Source organism: Meles meles, chromosome 15 (assembly GCF_922984935.1).
Source record: "Meles meles chromosome 15, mMelMel3.1 paternal haplotype, whole genome shotgun sequence".
NCBI classification, from domain to species: Eukaryota; Metazoa; Chordata; class Mammalia; order Carnivora; family Mustelidae; genus Meles; species Meles meles.
Window position 1 is genome coordinate 41,045,239 of NC_060080.1, and position 13,367 is coordinate 41,058,605.

The window sequence follows — 13,367 nt, forward strand, 5'->3', positions numbered from 1 at the left end:
CAGGCCAAATCCTGCTCTCCCGGGCCTGTGTTTGTATGGCTCTTAAGCTGAAAACTACTTTCACCCCGTTAAAGGGTTGTAAAAACAAAACCTTAATTCCAAACCAAAACAAAGAAGAATATTTGTTTGACTAGTACTTGTACGGGGACTGTATGTGACCTAAAAAAACTAAAGCATCTGGCTCTTTACAGAAAAAGTTTGTGGAAATAATGATAGTTATTTTCGTTCCCGCAAAGCGAATTTGATCGTTGGCAAGAACTTGGGTATGTAGACTCTTCTGTTGGACCTCATAAAAAACATCCTTATGTCAGCACGGGTGTGATGGGGGATGGCCCAGGAACTGTCAAAATTTGATTGTAATCCATAGTTAACAAACCTATTGCATACTGTGACATGATACTGAAGAATATAAGTTGTTCTCTTAAAAGTTCATGAGATAAAATTTCCATTCCCATCTATGATACCATTTTGTGCTCTTAAAAATCTATTCTATTTCATTAAAAATGGCTGGTTGAGATGGACGAACTTCATTTCACACCCATGAATGGGTGGAGAGGAAGTTGGAAAAATATCACTGTAAAAAGCAGCTAGGTGCATGTCAATCAATGACTGACTCCATGTCACAGAAAGCAGGACAGGCCTGGTCAGAGAATATCCTGCTCTGGCTGGTGTGCTGACCAGGGCCCATCCCCGGCTCCCACAAGCACTCAGCTACAGTTACAAGGCCTGCCGTCCAGGGGCAGAACATCATAGAAAATCTTTTGTGCCCTGCCGTGAGAGAAGAAATTCCCCTAGGGTCTCCTGTGTTACAACGCAAGCCAGGGTTTAAGAATCCAGTTTGGGCCTAGCATAACTTCAGCAAAGGTCTGGGGAGACTTTACCCTCCCCTGTAACTCCAGGGTTTGAGCGAGGGCCTGGGACCCAGTACAGAACTTTGCCTGTGTTGATCAAGGCTAGAAGGGTACAGAGTAATATTATTTATGCCCTCTGGAATGTTTGTTGATTTCCTGTCGTCAGCGTGTGTAGACAGGCCCCACTATAGACTGCAGAGCCCCTTGGCACTGCCGCTCCGCACTTCCACGGCAGCTCCCCATCAAGAGCCACCACAGGCCCAAGATTCAGCAGTGTCAGGAAACAGCCCATCCCATCAACACCAAAACCATGTCTGGAATCAGAAAAATCACTCAGTCATCGGATTGCTCCCCACATGACAGTACACTGTTTAAGGAGCAAAGCGATCGGTTTGAGCAATTCGCCAATGGAGCTCACTGGTGTCTCTACCATGATGCAGGTGTGGCCCATAGAAGATTCCAGATATGGTCTGAAATCGAACTGGAGAAAAAAAAAGCGAAAAGCAACCAAACCTCTTCCAGTAAGACCGGCAAACCAAGTCGGATTGAATTTTCGAGTGTACGTAGGAAATTACTATCCGTAAGCTTAATGATCTTTATACCACTTTTCATTTCCTTGTTCCTTATCCAACGGTTTGCCTGTTTGAGAAAGCACAGAGCAGGACACCGGACTTAGAGTTTTACAAATGACTAGAAAGTGAAAGTTTTTAAGAGTAAAGTTTAGAAATTTTGCTCAATTTAGAAACAGGTTTGAAAGATGAAAAAAATAAAATAAAATACTACCCCTCCGCAAATAAAAACATCTTTTAAACCCTAGTGTTTGGGATTCTTCCATTTATTCAAATTGGGAACAAATAAAGAAGAGACATGTATAGGGAAAAAGCCCATCCTTAATGTATTCAAACTTGTCTTTCTTGCTCTGACAACAGCTCCCTTTTCTAAACCCTCTTAGAACAGTATAATCCATGGATTTAGGAGTCAGATAATAGGATTCTGTAAATTCCAGGCAGGCTTGCCCTAAAAACCCATCCTATTCTGACTTCATTCTGACTCTTCAGACCTTTTCAGAACAAGAACTATATGGGAATGAATTTCTGCTCCCACAGAAAACAGAAAACTAAAGGTTAACCCTGTAAAGAAAACCAATCAAAATCAAGTATGCAGAGCAGGCGGACTCTTCTCTTTTACCTTCTGCCTCCACAATGTTAGGAACTTGGACTAGAATCCTTTTTTTTTTTTAAAGCTTTATTTATTTGAGAGAGAGAGAGAGAGAGCTAGGGAGGGGCAACTGGAAGGAGAGAATCTCAAGCAGACTCCCTGCTCAGTACAGAGCCCAACTCAGGGTTGGGATCATGACCTGAGCTGAAACTAAAAGTCAGACAACTTAACTGACTGAGCCACCCTGGCACCTTGTGGTCTAGAAGACTTCTAAACTCCCTTCTAGGTCTAAATCCCCAACATCTTATAAGTGTGTTCAAGTCCACTTTTGCAATTTGGAACAGACAGCTTAACAGGAAGCCAAGCTAGGAGGCTGCTCCACGTCTGAAGCACGTGTCACGCACCTGATCCTGGGGATCAATCATCAGAGGCCACCGTCTCCCTTGAGTAACCAAAATACCATTTTCTGTTGATATTGTGTCACGGGGCAGCCCATCAGTGTTCCACTGCCTTATTTCATAGGGATCGCCAAGGATGTTAATGAGACTGAAGGAAGGATTGATTGGAATCTCCAGAGACAGACAATCCTGGATCCAATACTCTATCAGCTGTGGGAGGAGGAAAGCTTACTTGTATAGTCAGGAACACTCAGCAAAATGAGGATACACACAAAATGTCATGGTTACAAGTTCTGCTGGTCTCCACTGCATCCTGGCATCAAAGCATAGGACACAAGAAGTTGTCTGACAGGAGATCTGGGGCCTTGAACCATACCATAAACCAGCTGTGGCTTTGGGCATGTCACCCCTCATCTGAACCTCAGTTTTCTCACATATAAACGACAAATGCTGTCACAGTAGTCTTCAACCAGGGGTGTACTATCCCTGCTGGGAGAGCCTGGAAGCATGTGGAGAATTTTGGGGTCATCACAATGACTGTGGGTGCTACTAGCAATTAGTAGATGGGGCAGAGGATGTTGGTATGTTTCCTCCTTCAGTGAATGGGACCGTCCAAAAGCACCACTGGCTCTGCTCACATGGGACCAGATGACCCTTCTGTTGAGTCTATGAGTCCTCTACTAACTAGGTTTTATAACTCAAGGGCAAGGATGAAACCTTATTTTTTTAAAAAATTTATTTATTTGACAAAGAGAGAGAGACAGCGAGAGAGGGAGCACAAGCGGGGGAGTGGGAGAGGAAGAGAAGCAGGCTCCCTACTGAGCAGGAAGTCTGCTTTGATACTAAATCCCAGGACCCTGGGATCATGACCTGAGCTGAAGGCAGATGCTTGACCAACTGACCCATCCAGGCATCCAGGTGAAACCCTTTTAGGAAGGCATTTCGTAAAAATGGCCTGAAAATCTCTCTAAATAATTTCATTTACTGCTCCTTCCCATTGCCTAAAACTTTGTAGCAGTCTCTCCAATTCAGAGCACTTCATTCTGGCTGACTGTAAAGACTTATTTATTTATGAGAGAGAGAGAGAGCACGCAAGAGTGAGAGCGAGCCTGGACATGGGGGGTTGGGCAGAGGGACAGAATCTCAGGCAGACTCCCAGCTGAATGCAGAGTCTGATGTGGGACTCAATCTCACAACCCTGAGGTCATGACCTGAGCTGAAATCAGGACTCAGCCGCTCAACTGACTGAGCCACCCAGGTGCCCCCATCCTAGCTGACTTTAGATGCCACTGCTGATCATAAGTTGTGTAGGGACTCCCTGCCCTTTTTCTTCCCCCAGGTTCTTGAGCTGTATAAGGAAGTGATGATAACTTTCTACGGCAGGAAAGGAAAGGAAGAAATGTGTTAAGGGAATCCTAGGGGTAGGCCACTGCTGGTTGATGGGGGAGGTGGAGGGCTATGGAGTGTGTAAATGAGTTTCCGTCATGGAGAACTTTCACACTGGAGAGTCTCCCTCTAAACTAAGGATTCCCTTGCCCTGCTTCTGCCTGTCACCACTCCTCCCAGAAAGTGAGTTTACTCACCAATTTCCTATACTGGGCTGTGAAGGCCCCATAATAGGCAACACAAGCTGCTGCTATAAACACATTCCCAATGACATTTGATATCTCCTCATTGAACTTCTGGATGCTTTCTTCCCATCGAACTTGCTCATCTCCCAATGCAGCCGTCAGCTTTCCAGCGCGTATCAGACGTGCTTTGGTTAGGGCCATAGTCTTTGCTAGAAAATTTTAAGAAAATCATGTTATTCAGTATTTTCCTAAAATATAAGAAGTTTGTTCACTGCTTTTGTTTATAGTGGCATTAGCATTCCTTAGCTAATGATGTCAGTGCATCTCTGTGAGACCTCACACTAATTCAGCATTATTTCCCATTCCAGAAGCAAGTCCAAGTTTGTCGCTCCCATGTAAACAGCTTCTTTTTGATACGCCATTACTCTGGCTGAATATAGCTCTCTCTGTGTCTGCGTAGTACTTATTTTCTGGGTCAAATCCATAAGCTGCACCGTGTTTAGTGGAACACGTCCCCACAAGCCTTCCACTCAGGAGCGGAACCTGTGGCACATGTGCAGCTCTAATGTTACACTAGAAGGTTAGTGTAGTAACTCTGGGGAAATGCATCCTACGTGTTGGATGGAAGCTGAGGTCTGACCGCCTGAAAACTCTACTTTTAAAAATCAGGCATCTCCTTGTGGTATATATATACAACGGAATATTACTCAGCCATCACAAAGGATGAATGCTTACCATTTACATCAGCATAGATGGAATTGGAGGGTATTGTGCTGAGCGAAGTAAGTCAATCAGAGAAAGACAATTTTCATACGGTTTCACTCATATGTGGAATATAGGAAACAGGGCAGAGGATCATAGGGGAAAGGAGAGAAAAACGGAATGGGAAGTTGTCAGGGGGAAAACCATGAAAGACTATTTTTTTTTAAAGATTATTTATTCATTTGAGAGAGAGAGATCAGAGCAAGAGAGAACACGAGTGGGGAAGGCAAAAGGAGAAGGAGAAGTAGACTCCCCACTGAGCAGAGAGCCTGATGCGGGGCTTGATTCCAAGACTCTGGGATCATGACCCAAACCAAAGGCAGGCACTTAACCAGCTGAGCCACCCAGGTGCCCACCATGAGAGACTCTTAACTCCAGGAAACAAACTGATGCTTGCTAGAGGGGTTGGGGGTTGGGGGTGGGGGATGCGGTAACTTGGTGACAGGCATTAAGGAGGGCACATGATATGATGAGCACAGGGTGTTATACATCACTGATGAATTACTGAACTCTACATCTGAAGCTAATGATGTACTATATGTTGGCTAATTGAATTTAAATAAAAAAAAAATCAGGGATTTCCTCACCACCATAAATTTCATGAGTTACTTACCTAGGCTTTCTTTCTCATTCACACTTTTGTCATATTCATCTTGTAAGGCTTGTATTTGATCCTCTACTTGCTTTAGTAATGCTTGCTTTTCTCTCAGAGTGGCCATTGTAATATCAAGTTCAGCCTAATACAATTAAGTAAATACTTAAAATGAAAATCCGAGGTCCCCAAAGAAAATCAAATTTGCCCACTTATAACACACTTAAAAAATAGGATTTATGTTCTTTTTCATGTCTCAAAATATTTTGATATGGTATACAAAGTTAAAACACAGATAAAGTAAAATATAAGACTAGAAGCACAACAGAACAAAACAAGAAACAAAGCCCAACAAAATAAGTCATAAAAGGAACAGAGAAACAGAAGTACCATTGCACATTAATCCCAAAGCATTTGGGATTAATTAGTTACTACAATGGATTAACTTTAAATGATGAAATAAATAAAAGATTGACACAATTGGGAAAACTAATCTTTCCTAACGAGTTCTCTAGAGCAGGGGTCTGCCTGCTGCCTGTTTTTGTACAGTTAGCAAACTAAGACTGGTTTTAGATTTTTAAATGGTTGGGGGGGGGATTAAGAGAAGAAGAATATTTCCTGACACATGATAATTGTGTAAACTCAAACTCCTGTGTACAGAAGTAAAGTGACGCCGGAACATGGCTATGCTTTCTCATGCGCGGAGCATTGATGGCAGTGCCTGAGCTGCAATAGGAGAGCTCAGGAGTTGCCATGGAGACCCGATAGTCAGCAAAACGTAGAATATTTACTCTCCAGGTCTTCACAGGGAAAGTTTGCCACTCCTGCTCTAGCGAGGCGGTTCTGTCAGTAACCTGCTGCTCTCCGTGAGTGTTCTTTGCTCTGCTTGGGGCTTCACATCCGACTGTGGCTCAAGCTGGCTTTAGAACCTCAGAAGCCACCACGGAGTGCAGGAGTAGTAGCAAACACAACCCAGAGCATCATATGCTAGAGCGAAAAGGCACCTCAAAAATATCACCGGCCTGATGATACGAATATGCTAAGAACTCATTTTCCCTTCATGTTGGGAAAGGGCTGATTATAGAGGTCGTTTCTGAAAGAACAATCTTCCCCAGCTCTTTTGCTACAACAAAAACCAATTTTCAAAGCCACAGGAGCTTGAATGATTAATGAGCATGGCCTTTAATTGTATAAAATGTTGCAACACAAATAATGTACCTGTGCAGCACGGAGTTTTTGTCTCTTTGGTTCGACTTCTTTGACTACCCTAGAGTATAAATCCATCGCTCTGACCCACATGCACATGGATTTACACGCTCTGGACACCTTCTCTACTTTTTCAGGCACAAAATCAGGATTGTTAATATACTTCTGAAGTTTTGCCAATATCTGAGGCTTTATGTTTTCCTTATCATATTCTAAAAGTCTTCTTAGAAAGTTAGAATCACCAAGAAGTTGCTTGGCTGTTGGCCAATCAGGCCTGAAAGACAGATGGGATAAGTTAATAGCACTGTAATAAAGTAATTTAAGAACAAAAGGAATGTGGTCTTTTGAGAGCATTAAGATATTATCCCAATCAGTGGGTCGTTTTAATCTTGATACTCTAATCCCAGTCATTGGTAGTTAAGTACACCACAATTCCTGGGGAGACATTCCTGAATGACTAATGTTTCATCCAACCCCATTTTGGTAGAGAAAGAAATCAGAGTTTTAGAAATGTAAGATATTACAGAAAGAATAGTTTTATTTTCACAATGCCCCAGCCCTCACATTTTTATCCCATTTGCCTTAGTTTAGGTCCTTAAAATATCTTGCCAGGACACTAAGATCACCTGGTTTTATGTTTCTCCGTCAACCCTGCCCCTCGTGACCTTTTGCCAGCCTTCTCTCTCTCACATGAAAAGCTGATTATGTTGAAAATGCTCAATGGTTCTCAGTCCCCTCTGGCAGGAGCTTTTTGTTTGCACTTTGCAGGACTCCCCAGCCCCACTTAAGTGCTGGCCAGAGAGTGAGCAGGGAAGTTGGGCAGGGATCCCCTGAGCCCTCTACCCTTGCATGATCAGTTTTACATAGAAAGATTTCTTATAATTTTTATTGAAAAAAGTTTGTATTACTAAAGAACGTTTGAAAACTACGTATCTCCAGGATGAAACACAAGACCTTGCCTGCTGTCACCACTGCCCTTCTCCCCAGCCCCATCCCAGTCCACAAGCATCTCCCCACAGTCTCGCTTTCCACCTGAGCATCATCACTCAGAAACCTACAAGCATTTTTTTTGTGGGGGGGGGGGGAGTCCTGGTACTATGCAAATATTGCATATCTTGAAATTATTATTTTTCATGTCTGTCTCCCCACTATCCTATATGCGTCTTATAGAGAAGAGCTTTGTATCTTCCATCATCTAGAACAACACAGATGCTCAAAAAAATGCTTGTTGAATCAATCTGTTTAATGACTGACCAAATCAGTGAGAAGGGAGAGAAGAGAATGAGCACATATAAACGAAAATGTAGAAAAACACCAAAGCAATTCCCCCATGCATTTTTGGTAACGCATGATTATGGATATACTCACTTGGCATTCAAGAGAATAGAAATCGCTTCCATAACAGTCATGACCATATCTGGGGGCTTTGTAAAAACTCTGATTTCCGATATGTCCGCTTTATCTAGAGAGTCCAGGGCTTTATTAGCAGCATCAAGGGCAGGGAGAGCTTCTTCAAGGTCTCTCTGAGCATCATCAGCTATTGCTTGGGTTTCCTCAGCTTTCACTTTTGCTGTCGCTTCATCTTCCTGCACAATGCTACGGACCTAACCATGGAAATGCGGCTGCTTAGGTGGTGTCAGGATTTGCATTTCAATGTTTAAAAACAAAGCCAGTAACAGTACATCCTATTTGCCCCTGGCAATTGAATCAATACTGAAAGAGGATTAGCTACTGTACATTTTAGGCTCTCCTTTGTCCATCTCAGGTAGGCTGATGGGATAACTGAGCTAAAGCTCTTAGAACAAACTGTCCCTTCTTAGAAGATGAGGAGCTGCTGGTTTATATTTGTTGAGGGCACTTTTCTCACCACTCTCTGTCCCACTCATTGGGTTCACTCAGTCTCAGGGAGAGAACCAGCCTGATTCATTGAAGGTAGACTGTTTATAACTTAAAAGCATTGCTGAAACTATCATTTAATTATTGTAAGGACATACAAAAATTGAAAATATCCAGTCCCGTGTCATGACATACAGGTGATCGGCTGGTGATCAGAGCCTTCTCACCCACAATGTCAGGAGTGCGGCATACCTGATCGGCATTCTCTTGATCCACTGCCAATTTGTCCATCAGGGCTTCAACATCTTGTGATTTTTTAAAAAGGACAGGTTCTAAAGCTGAGAGCTCTAATTTCATTTTATCGACGAGTACATTGGTTTCTAATAGCTTGGTGAGACCGTTCTTCACTCGGTCACGTGCCTGGATGACAAAAAAAATATATCTGTGAGTATTATAAACAATACATTTCTTGGCATCTCTAACTCATGTACTAAAATTTTACATCTACAGAGTTGGTAAATCAGTTTGTAATAATTAAAATTGTGAATGGACAGAAATCTTCAGGTAACAGAACTCTAGGAAATGGTCGTGACATTCACCACAGTGGGTCTAGATCCATGCTCCCTAGGCACAGCGGTTGGCGTGGCACTGGACTGTGGACTCACTGAGGAACCACATCATATTTTTATTCCCTTAGCTTGGCAGTTTGGCAGCTCATTGAACGAACAAGGGATAAGTTCAGATAGGAATTTCTGGAGGCCACATCTCTAGGAACTTGTTTCCTCAAGATGGGTAAGCAGAGCTAAGAACTTGTCAGTGTTCTGGGAGGCAGTGTTCTGGGAACTCAGCTCTGGTTGCTGGATCTGAACCCTACTTCCCAGTGGTAAGAAACTTCTGGATAGGACCAAAGAAGCAGTACCTAGAAGAGGAGACAGCCGAGAATAACTATTTTCTCAAGGTGAGTCAGAAACCTGGTTCGAATTGACAGGTTCCAAAATATCTAACAAGTTATTTTAAAAAAAGCATGTATTTATTTACCAGTAAAAATCCTCTGAAAAACATTAAAAATATCTTAATGGTCTGTCCGTCTATTTTAATTTTGATTAAAATGTTGACAATCTCAGCTCGTGGTAATAGCCTGCGGGTGGTGATGGTGGCGGCAGCCACTCTTTCCTGAGCACCTCACAGGGGTCAGATCATACTCCAAGCTCTTCACAAACAGTATCTGATCTAAACTCCACTCAATCCGAAGGGTAGGTATAGAAATTCTTACAGAAAATTCTTATTTTCTACTAAGACCTGGAAGTTACAAAATGTGCTCAGGGTTGGACAGCAAGAAAGAGGCAGAACATAGGTTGTGTATGGTCTGCCTGACACTGAAGTCCTTGCTCTTAATGGCAACTATGGACACATGTCAAGCCCCAAACTCCAACTCTGCTGCTTAGCAAAAGGTTCTCCTCATGAAATACTGCAGAGATGTCTGATTCACTGCCTCACTTTGCTGCTGTTACAGCGTCCATCTCATTCCACTGAGGCAGGCTTAGGTAAAGGACAGTAGAAAAAATATACATATCAAGGAAGGGGAAGACCTCCCGGCTGACAAGATGAGACATTCTTCTCATCTTTTTTGTCTGTTGTGGGTTGTCAAGGGCACAAGTCGGGGTGGAGAAGTTTCTAGCAGGCAAGACAGCATGTAGATCTTCTGCTAGTTCTGGCAAGTCTTGAGTTCAAACAACAAAAAAAAAGTTTTTTATTGATAATATTACACTTACTGAAACCAGCTGCTGCTTCTTCCCACTCAGCATAGTCAGGAAGAGATTGATGAGCTCCAAGTAGGAGGTAGGCGTCGTGTAGTACCGCCTGCGGAGCTCTGTGTAGTAACGTTCCGCCATAGTAGAGATGCTCAGGTGAACGTTAACACACATGAGGGAAAGCTTTTCTTTCAGTTCTTCATTTCCAGCATCGATGTTTGTGAAAAATGTCTTTGACACAGAAAGAAGTGCTTCTCTGGGCCACTGTTAAAGGTATAGTTTGGAAAATCTGTTGCTCCTTTTTATAATATATGTTTTAACAAGTAAGAAAATGCATTTCTCCAGACCTCTTTCTTGCTTTGTCCCCACTTTTACCCAATGAATTCCTACTCATGTCTGTAATGTGTAATGAACTGAACGGCTGAGTTCATTAGAGAGGGGTCTGGGCTGGATTTTCTATCCCCGGCACAGTGTCTAGCATGTGGAAATTTTTCAGTCAGGATTGGTTAATTGAATGAATAAATGAATGGGTGTGCTTAGAATAATTCCACCGAAAAAAAATCACATACATTGGGAGGACCTCAAGTCCTTACTCTGTTTATTATGCAGGTCCATTATTATAATCACTGTCCTCTTCACCTCTTCAACTTCTTTGCTCTTATCTTGTTTCTCTGCACTCACCTGAACCTTAGTCAAATGGAAGGCAGCTATGCTCACCACTATACCACCAATGCCCGCTGAACCTTAGTCAAATGCAACTCTCCGTCACGCCATGTCTGTGACTGTGTAGTTGATCATGGCTAGAGAAAAACACACAACCATGCCAACTGCCCTCACTTTAACTTCATGACAAGTAGCTCGAGTGGGTTCCTAGTACAGCCCAGAAAAGCTTCTACCACTGCTAACACTTCCTCTTTCCATTTCATTCTCAGCTGATGACCTCACTTCCCACATCACCAAAAGAAACAGAAGCAATGAAAACAACTCGAGACCTCTCACCCCCTACATCTTCCCATCTCCCTGTTATCTGTGCTCATTTACTCTGCCCCCCGCTCCTGTTCCTCTGGGGTACACTGTGCATGCTCCCTGCCCAGGCCGACCCCTTCACTGATGACTCCATCCCATCTCTTCTTGCCTATTCAATGCCACTGGTACAACTACACTTAACTCTATATTTCTTTTCTGGATCATTTCCATCAGCATACATACATGCTATTTGTGTTTCCTCCTTAAAAACTTGACCTCACCTACCCCTGTAACTACCACCCAGCTCTTGGTATTCTTTTAAGGACAGAACTCCTTGGAACAATCACCTATGTTCACTGTTTCTGATTCCTCTCCTTTCTTCTCTCTTGAACCTTCCCCCCCACCCCCATCACTCCACTGAAACCAGGCTCTTCTCAAGATGACCAATACTTTCCACATTGCTAAATTCAATAGTCTCCTCTTCTTTTACAAATTCTGTTTAGCCTTTGTTCGATCGTTATCATTGTTGTCCGCTGCTTAGGAATAAATTCCTAGCAGGCTTTAAAGCTAAAAGCAAGTACCCTTGAGTTATTCTTGGGCAATGTGTTACCCCTTTCAAATCAAGTGAATCCAGGGCACCTGGGTGGCTCAGTTAGTTAAGCCTCTGACTTTTGATCTCAGTTCAGGTCTTGATCTCAGGGTGGTGAGGTCAAGCTCTATGTTGGACTCCAACTTGGGTGTGGAGCCTACTTTTAAAAAAAAACAACAAGGGGCACCTGGGTGGCTCAGTGGGTTAAGCCGCTGCCTTCGGCTCAGGTCATGATCTCAGGGTCCTGGGATCGAGTCCCGCATCGGGCTCTCTGCTCAGCAGGGAGCCTGCTTCCCTCTCTCTCTCTCTCTCTCTCTCTCTGCCTGCCTCTCTGCCTACTTGTGGTCTCTCTCTGTCAAATAAATAAATAAAATCTTAAAAAAAACAAAAAAACAAAAAAAACAACAACAAGTGAATCCAACTTTCCAGAGAGGTACTATCCTGGGATGTCACCAACCTGGACAAACCAATCAATAGTGCAGCAGTTCACAAGGGATGGAAACATCCGGCATCGGGACCGAAAGGCCTCCCCTACGGGACTCATACAGAGAACAATGTGCAGCTTCTGACGGACTCTGCTGATAAAGTGCTGAAACACCTGACAAAAACATATTTTTTAATTAAAATAAGGGCAAGGTAATAATGAAAATGAGTGTTAGCTAATGCCTCTGGGTCTACCAATACCAAATAAAAACGTTAGTGTAGCAGATGGGTCAGCCTCCATTCCCACCCCTCACGCAGCCTGGAAAGATGAAAAACGCCATTTGGCAGACTCCACTGCAACTAGGATTCTAGATGCGATGTAGATTCTCCTCGTCAGCGTTTTTAAGGAGGCCTCTTGAATAAGGTGGAGAGAGGTATTCCTACAAGTTTGTGCTTTGGGGTAGAGGTCACTGGAGGAGACAGATGGGGGCAGGGCCACCATTTGTGTGGGGGCAGAGTCTAGCCGAAGCGGCGTGGGTCTGGAGCAACTATCTGAGCAACTATGTGTGGATGTGGCTCCTTCCGCAGCTGTGTCCTGATGAGGCTGGGATGTGTGGCTGTGGGTATGGCAGCTGCGCTGGCAGCACCCTGAATGCTGACGGGCTCAGTGGCTTCCGGGCTCGGCAGCTTCCCTGACTGGAAGAGGACTGACTTCCACTGCAAGCATTTCATGGCCATACTGAGGAATTCAGCCTGGAGTCCTTTTCTTGTGCTCTCCCTGTGATTCTGGTTTCCTCAAATAAACCCCTTTCTGCTTTCGTCAGCTCAAGTAGACCCTGCTGTTTGTCCGTACCAGCTCTGACCTCGCAGTAGAGGAGATTTCACAAAAGGCCACAGAGGAGAAGGCATAAGAAAGAATGGTCAAATAAGTTGAAGAAAGTCCAGAAGCAAGGGAAAGCACTGGGGCAGAGCAACAGCAGCATATGGAATCCAGCACTGTGTTGGAGAAATGGAAGAGGACAGGAGCTGGGTGGTTCCTGAGATAGCACTGGGCCCGGAGAGGTGGGGGAATCCATTTCTGTTTCAGGTGCACTGACCTTGCTGATAGGCAAGGGAATCAAAAGTACTGGACTCCTCAGGCAGGGCACTGAGGATGTGTGAAATCCATTTGTGTTGAAAGAAGGATAAGGCACAAGACTATGACCTCCGTGGAGCAGTAGGGTTTCTGTTTTCTGCTTTCCACTGACCTCTCTGGAAGTCTGGT

At 43.7% G+C, this 13,367-nt stretch overlaps 1 protein-coding gene across 1 annotated transcript in view; it reads right to left on the reverse strand.

The window, feature by feature from the left end:
- DNAH6 (dynein axonemal heavy chain 6) overlaps positions 1 to 13,367 on the reverse strand; it is a 227,139-nt gene that overhangs the window by 84,889 nt on the left and 128,883 nt on the right. The window contains exons 47-55 of the mRNA XM_045978683.1: positions 12,138 to 12,278; positions 10,147 to 10,389; positions 8,627 to 8,794; positions 7,907 to 8,142; positions 6,551 to 6,812; positions 5,354 to 5,477; positions 3,991 to 4,187; positions 2,414 to 2,617; positions 1,365 to 1,490 (exon numbers count right to left, since the gene is read on the reverse strand). Coding sequence (XP_045834639.1) covers positions 1,365 to 1,490; positions 2,414 to 2,617; positions 3,991 to 4,187; positions 5,354 to 5,477; positions 6,551 to 6,812; positions 7,907 to 8,142; positions 8,627 to 8,794; positions 10,147 to 10,389; positions 12,138 to 12,278 — 1,701 coding nt within the window. The remainder of the gene's footprint in view (positions 1 to 1,364; positions 1,491 to 2,413; positions 2,618 to 3,990; positions 4,188 to 5,353; positions 5,478 to 6,550; positions 6,813 to 7,906; positions 8,143 to 8,626; positions 8,795 to 10,146; positions 10,390 to 12,137; positions 12,279 to 13,367) is intronic.